At 56.0% G+C, this 7911-nt stretch overlaps 1 protein-coding gene across 1 annotated transcript in view; it reads right to left on the bottom strand.

Annotated features, from left to right (window-relative positions):
* The window catches only part of HTRA1 (HtrA serine peptidase 1), a gene marked incomplete at its 5' end in the record, with an annotated part of 51637 nt that extends 43727 nt beyond the window's left edge, over positions 1-7910 (bottom strand). Inside the window, one exon of the mRNA XM_049646024.1 lies at positions 7538-7910. Coding sequence (XP_049501981.1) covers positions 7538-7910 — 373 coding nt within the window. The remainder of the gene's footprint in view (positions 1-7537) is intronic.
* Between the last annotated feature and the right edge of the window lies 1 nt (position 7911).

The raw sequence follows: 7911 nt of genomic DNA, 5'->3' as shown, positions 1-7911 counted from the left end.
CCGCCAATACTTGGAGATTCAGTAACAGTCTTCTAAGTAACACTTGAGGCAAAGAAGTCTTGAGGCGCCCGGGTGGCTCAGTCGGATACGCGTCCAACTTCGGCTCAGGTCATGATCTCACTGCTTGTGAGTTCAATCCCCGCTCTCAGGACTGAACTGACTGAGTCCTCAGGACTGAGGAAAGTCTCAGGACTTCCCCTCTCAGCGCAGGGCCCGCTTCGGACCCTCTGTCTCCCTCTCTCTCTGCCCCTACCTACCCCACTTGTACTCTCTCTCTCTCTCAAAAATAAATAAAAAACATGGATAAAAAAGTCTCAAAATGGTTTGGGAGTAAGACAGAGTTGGGTCCCAGTCCCAGCCCTGCTTCGTCCTGCCAGGGAGCCTTGGTCAGTTACAACCTACTGCTTGGAGCCTCCTCTTGTTTCCTGAGCCGGGAATCGAGGACAATGCCATTCCCTCCCTGGGTGGCCCTAGTGGCCAAGGAGGCAGCAGGCCCCTAACTCAGGGTACACAGTGTCCCCTCCCAGAGTGCACCCAGCGGCAGTAGCTCTTTGGGGGTCACTGTTTCTCCAGGGCTGTGACCCACCACCCGGCCGTCCTGGGGTCCCTGGGCCCCCCGGCTAGCTCACTCTGCCGGAGAAAACCAGACGTGACCGCTAGACGCTGAGCCTTCTCTCCTCTGTATCTGGCTGGCAGCCGCCTGCCTGGGCAGCCCCAACTGGCAGAACTCTGTGTCCATCCATCCCCACCAAGTGGTGACTGCCACCTGGAATAGTGGCACCGAAGACAGGGCTTCTCCCAGTCACGGGGTGCAAGATGACTCAAGTGCTAAATGAGCTGGTGAAATCTCACCCGAGACTATGTGAAAGGGAACCGTCCCGCAAACCTCGCCAAACCCTGAGAAGAAAACAGCTCGTCACACACACAGGCCTACCGTCTTCTTCTCAAGATCTGATTGCACAACTAATGAAAAAGATGTTTCCTGAGGCCTGAAGGCATTGCACAAGCCTCTGACTCACTTAGGGTTTATTCAAATCTGAAAACTATCAAACATTCCAGCCACAACAATGTGCCCTCCGAAACCACCATGTGCCCAAGGGCGCAGGATCAGCCCCCGGTGAGGGAGTGGGCCACTGTCACGTGATGCTGGGGAGGACCGTGTTCATGCAATGCGCTTACTTGACAATTTGTCCCAGGAATCTCAAATAATAGGGTACCCGGTAGGCTCCCACACTTAGATGTGGCAAATCTTTCCATGTGAGACGCTCCCAAAACAAGGATTATTCAAGAAGCTCTCAGGGCTTCTAAACACTGCCATCTCCTGAGCGTCACAAAGTCCCTCCAGGCAGGGTTAACAAGGGGACATCTGTAAAAGCTCAGGTGTCCCAGCTCTTCACTCAAGAGAAGTCACACAGGGGCGCCTAATGGCTCAGACGGTTAAGCGTCCGACTTTGGCTCCGATCATGATCTCCCTGCTGGTGGGTGCAAGCCCCGCATCGGGCTCTGTGCTGACAGCTGGGAGCCCGGAACCTGCTTCGGATTCTGTGTCTCCCTTTTTCTCTGCCCCTCCCCCACTCATTCTCACGCTCTCTCTCTCTCTCTCTCTCAAAACTCAATAGGAAGGAAGGAAGGAAGGAAGGAAAGAAAGAAAGAAAGAAAGGAAGGAAGGAAGAAAGAAGTAGAGAGAAAGAAAGAAAAGTCACACACTTGTCAAATGATACATAGGCAAGGACCAGGGGGTTCACGGGGTAACAGAGACAGTGGCGTCTGAGTCCCTCTGCCCAGAGAAACTTTCAAACATATTTACTGGCAAATTCCAAGTCAGCTTCCAGGACACACGTCCCCCACCACCTTCCTTCTCTGCGAAGCCTTCTGTAACCCACCTGCCCACCTCATCCCCAGGAAGACATGATCCTTACAGCACTCCCCCCACCGAGCTGACTCCCTGTTAGATGTCTCAAAAATGATGACTGTTTCTATTATTACAGCCAATGCCGATTGGGTCCTAGTAACGCAGCAGGTACACTTCTAAGCACTTCATATAATTCGAAGCTTCCACCCCCCAGCAACCCAAGGACATATGTATGCGGGTACTATTGTTTTTATTATTATTCCACTGATGAGGAAACTGAGGCTTACAGAGATTACGTCACACACACGAAGTCCCACGTTTAGAAAGTGCTGCTCCGACTCCTGAGGCCGGGTATCGCGTGATCCAGCACGAAGTCCTTGAGATGGTGGGCTGCTAGCCTTACTCCCTTCGACCCCCTTCTGAGTACACAGTAGGTGTTCCATAAATGCTCTGAAGAAACTTAGAAATAGAATCCACGTCACTAATTCCAAACGCTAAATTCTGTAGCCTCTGAGCAGCAAGTGGCCTGGCCTCTTCGCTGCCACTCATTCCCGTCTGGTGCTGTGTTATCCTAGCTGGTGATCATCGGTGGCTCTAGACACACGTCACCCAGCAGCACTGGGTCACACCAACTTCCCTATCACTTCTGGGGGCCTTTTGGAAAAGCATTTGGAATTGGTACACGTCTCAGTTCCTCTGTTGATGTTAATTCTATCTCCCTTTCTTTCTTTGCCTTCTTTCCTCCTTTCTTGCCTGCCAGCCTGCCTGCCTGCCTGCCTGCCTGCCTTCCTTCCTTCCCTTTTTCCTTCTTCTTTAATGGCAAGGAAGGTGGGAAAGAAAGATGAAATGACTCGAGAAGGATCCCACTCCAGCCCAGCCGTGGGGCCTCTGGGAAAAGCAGGGAGAGGCACCAGGTTCACTGGAGCTCACATCTCAGGGGTGGGCATGTCACCACGATGGTCAACCAGGGATTTTCCCCAGCCAGCAAAAGCTAACGTACAAGGGAACCAGGCCCAAGATGGGCCACGTGACCACGGGTTTTCAGATTAGTTTTCTTACAAGAATCACAGACCATTCCAGCTAGAAGGGACCTCAGAGATCATCTGGCCCAATCCCCTCATTGCTGAGGCTCTGAGATGTCAGGAGCTGGTCACCTGGGTGAGGTAACAGTCTAGGAAGGGTCAGAGCCAGGGGCCAGCCCGCCAGTCCCTCCACACTAGCTGGCCTTCCAAGGAACCCTCAGCCGCTGCCAAGCTTGATTTCTTCTTCAAACTAAGCCTGACCAGAGCTATTTATTCACTTGATATACAGGCCCATGGAAAGTCTGATCTCTCAATCCAAGGCACGAAACAGTGTCCAGGATCACACAACTCCAAATGGACTCAGAATCCAGCCCCGCAGTCCGGAGGCTGTCGGACGCCTGACCACAGTTAGCTCATGGTCCCCACCAGAATCGCTTACTGAATGCGGTTATTTTAAGCTCTAATGCAACCTATTTACAGCTCTTCTGGACGGAATGAAATAACTCAAACGCTTGGCTTTCGATACTGTTAACGTACTAATTTTGTGAAACTTTAATATTTTAACTCTTTAGCAAAACCGACAAGAGAATAAAGGCAAATAACCAACCGGAGAGAGCAAAGCCTTCTAAACCGTGGAAAAGACAGTTCTTCTTCCAAGCTGGTGGCTCTTTACCAGGAATGCACAGCCAGGCTCCACCTCATCGGGGGGGGGGGGGGGGATTTTGGGGGGGGGGGGGGGGGGGGGACGGCGATGTTGGGACCGGGACCAGGACCAGAACGAGGATGGGAGAGCTCCAGGCTTGTCTGGGCTGCTGTTTGAGGTGGGGTGGGCTCTCCTGGGGTGGGTACTAGGGGTAGAAACGGAGTAGCCTGCTGCTTTGAGAAGTCTTTTTCAGGCCTCTTTCCTGGCTTCTCGTCCATTTTTAGCAGAGATCTGTAGTGCTGGCTAGTCTTTTGCAATGTCTGGGAATCCAGAGGGGACTTTCTCTCCCCAACAGCAGTCTGGGGCCGAGGGTTCTGGTTTGGATACATCTTTCTTCCAGCCCCTTCTGTTCTTTTGCTTTTCTGTAGCAAAAGTTGCACTGACGGCAACTGGGGCAACCATGTCCTCCAACTCTCGTGCCTGTGGAATGAGAGCTGGGAGGTGTCCTACATTTCATCTCAAGGCCATGGCCATCTGGAGCACTGTTTATTCCAGCTATTAGCCGCGGCTTAGCTGGAGCTGGCTTATAATCTTAGTTTCTCTGTCAACAGCACAGCATGGTGATTATGAATGCGCCCTGGACCAGATGCATGGGTTCAAGTCCTGGACAAGGAACTTCTCTGTGACTCTGTCTCCCAGTTGGGACACAGGGAAGATTAGAGCACACTCCTCACACGATTCTAGGCGGGTCAAATGGGTTGACACATGCCTGGCACAGAATAAGCCCTAAATATATGTTAGCCTTTATTATTATACTGTTATATTACTTGCAATTCCTTTCTCTGTTATAATTTCCTGACAGCAGCGAATTTTTGCTTTAAATGAATCCAAGCTGCTAGTGGTGAAAGATGAGAGATCTTTGTTCTCATACTTGGACACTTTCCCATCCAAACCCTGACAGCAGCATTGAGATTTTTTTTTTAATATTTTTTTAATGTTTATTTATTTTTGAGACAGAGAGAGACAGAGCATGAACGGGGGAGGGCCAGAGAGAGAGGGAGACACAGAATCGGAAGCAGGTTCCAGGCTCCGAGCTGTCAGCACAGAGCCCCACGCGGGGCTCGAACCCACCGACCACGAGATCATGACCTGAGCTGAAGTCGGCCGCTTAACCGACTGAGCCACCCCGGTGCCCCGAGACTTCTGAAATAGATGATTTGCCTTCACCTCCAGAACCATTTTTAGGAGACGCTGTCTGAACTCTTCGTTAAACAGCTTACAGATTAAAGTGCTTTCTTTTCAGTGGTGACACGTTCCCCCATCCAACCATCCACCATGACTCTAAAGAGCTGCTCAACTCAGGGCCCGCTGGTCTGCGGGCATTTCCTCCTGGCTCCCCGCTCGCTCTCTGCTCCAGACAAACCCTCCAGAGGATCTCGGAGATCATGGAGCCCGCTCCTGTCTCGGGAGCTCCTTCCCCACATCCATGCACGGCTCCCTCCAACTCCAGGCCTCCCGCGATCACCCCAGCGAAAAGAGAGAGCATTCCCGCCAACCCTCTCAGCCAGAACTGGCTGCCAATTTCACCTCATTCAACAACGACGTCAAGTGACCTGCTTGCCGGCCGGGCTTCCACTGAATGAAGTCTTGGCTCCCAGGCTCCGGTCCACAGAGGCACCTCTGGGAAGTCAAGGGCGGAGTGCTAGATGGCAGGAGTGGAGCGCGGGTGGGCACCAGATGGGAAAAGCAAGGCCTTCCATTAGGGGAAGTCTGGATGGCCCTGTGTCTCAGGCACCTCTTATTTCCTGATGCATTCACTTATTCATTCATCACCTGCCCACATATCTACCGGGTGCCTCCCGTGTGCCAGGCAGAGAAGCACACGGCGTCTGACACACCGCAGCGCTCAAGAAATACTTGCAGAGAGAAGGGTGAGAATAGCCTCGCCCCCTCTTGTCTCTCTCTCCTCTCAAGGCCGCCACCCACGCTCATCCTCCTGTGACTGTCCCCACGCCGGCTGTCTGGGAGCCTGCTGTGGGCCTGATGGCCCACGGACAAGGACCTGTTTCTCTCCACACGGCGACTATTAATGCCTCTGCCAACTGCGAAGCTCGCTAAGTGACTCCACGGGCAATAAATCAGGTGCTCAGACGGTGCCAATGACTCAAGACCCCGAGCAGTGAGACTACACGCAGGAACAGCTGGCTTGTTTTTGACAAAAATATGCCAGATGCTTTTTTCAATGTCGTCACCCCACACCCAGACTATTGCCGTGGCCCTCACTCCGCACCCTGGCGAGTTCTGCGCTCCGGTGCTAGGTGAGCCCTACGCTGGGATTTCTTTAAGCTGCCCCTGGTCCAAGAACATCCAAATACACAGCACAGCCGGCCTCTTCAGGCCCGGGACTCTGTGCCACCAGCCTGAGTCACTCTCGCTGCCCGCCCCTAATGTCCCCAGCCACACCAATCTATTCACCAGCTCCCAAGCAAGTTTCAGGCTTTGCCCAGACTGAGCAGGCCGCCTGGGATGCACTTCCCGGCCTTCCGGAAACTTCCGTCACCCTGTCTGACCTCTCTTTCTCAGCCTTGGGGTTGAGCACTAGGCTGGCACCAAGGAAGGCTGTCTGGGTTCAAATTCCAGCTGAGTGGCCGTGGGCAAGTAACTGAGCCTCAGTTCCCCTATCTGTGAAACGGGAATCTCACACCTGTGCACTGTCACAGCCATACCTCAGTCGCTGTTGGACCACTTCTCTCCGAGGGAAGTCTCCTGCCTCCCCCCTGGCTAGGCTCTTTCCTGAGGGCAGGCCGGGCTCCCTGCTCCTGTGTTGCTGGAATACACAACCTCCAATTTCTCCTCCACGGCTCTGGCACCTTTCTCTGCGTGGGAGCCAACCTGTGCCAGGCCCTAGTTGGTCATGTTGGACCATATTTCTCCAAAGAAAATCTAGACCACTTCCTGGCGCTGGGCTCCCCTGCCTCCCTCCCTCTCCATGCACTGCCCGCGGTAGGAGGCTGCGGCCAAGTGCGCTGCCAAGCACAGCCGGCCCGTCCCTACACTGCTGGATTGGCCGCAGCTGAACTCCGTATTGTTTTTCCACATGGTCTCTCCGCCTGGAGAAGCATCCCTCTGGAAGGTCCCGCGAGAGAGACAATTTCCCCACCCTTCGCTGGGTCACCGGCACCTCCCCAGCCAGGACGGGTCTCGCTGAGCCAGAAATGATGCGAAAGTAAGGAGGAGGGGTTCACTTCTTCATCCCTAACCGCCTCCCCCACCCCTTCCCCGCCTCAGATTCCGCGATCCAAAGTTCCGTTCCGCTTATTTAAAAAAAAAAAAAAAAAGCCACTTTCATTTTTGTAGGATTGGCTCAAAACACGGGAAGCAGGCAGGCGGCCACGCCGCTGCAAAGTCTGCGGGGCTCAAGCGGTGCCAACCCAGCGAGATCATCTGGGGGAACCGCGGAGCGGGCGGGAACACCGTTCCTTTCAAATACAAAGTTACGGGAAAGTTTTCCGGGACAGGATCCATAATAAGACGAACGCACGCTTAACTCTAAAGGCGCCAGGGGGGTGGGGGGCCGAATGCAGAGAAGTAGAAGGAAGGCAAAGCGACAGAAATGAGTCCTGGCGGTCCCGACGCCTCGGGCACAAGGCACCTTTCCCAATCCCTCTCAACTCTACGCGCACACTCCTGTCTCGTTTGTCCGTGTTCCCCCGGGGCGCTGTGGTGCCTCGCGGGGCACCCAGCAGCCGGCCAGCGGGCGGGACGCCCCGTCACCCTGGCCCGGGGCTGCCGCCCAGAGCGCGCGGGGCACCCGCCGGGCGCGGAGCCGGCCCCGGGCCGGGCGCAAAGCTTGGGTCCCCAGGGGGCCCGCGGAAAGTTCCCCCACCGGGGGTCCGGGGCCCGCCTCTCGCAGCAGGTGGGAGCCCCAACACCCCGCGACGCTTCGCCGCCCCTCGGCTCGCCCGGCCGGCCCGCCGGGGCCGGGATGGCGAGAGCGGGGAGCCCCGGGCGCGCAGGTACCTTGGCCGCAGGCGCCGCGCTGCAGGACGATGACCGGCGGCTGGTGCAGCCTCTCGGAGCGGCGGCTGGCGGCGCGCAGCTGGCACAGGTTGGCGTAGGTGTTGGCGTCGCTGCCGCACACCGGCTCGCTGCTGGCGCACACGCAGAGGCCGGCCTGCGAGCGCCGCCGCACCGTGGCCGAGGCGGGCACCCCGAAGGGCACCACGCACTGCAGCCCCTCGCCGCACGGGCCCTCCTGCAGGCCGCACGCCGCCCCCTCGGGCGCGCCGCACACCTCGCAGCAGCCGCACGCGTCGCGGACGCGGCCGCCTTCGCAGTGTGCCGGCGGCGGGGAGCAGCGCGCGGGCTCGCAGCGCTCCGGGCACCCGGCGGCG

This window comes from Panthera uncia, chromosome D2, assembly GCF_023721935.1.
Source record: "Panthera uncia isolate 11264 chromosome D2, Puncia_PCG_1.0, whole genome shotgun sequence".
Classification (NCBI taxonomy): domain Eukaryota; kingdom Metazoa; phylum Chordata; class Mammalia; order Carnivora; family Felidae; genus Panthera; species Panthera uncia.
Note: the sequence above shows the minus strand (reverse complement) of the source record. Positions and strands in the feature narration are given on the sequence as shown.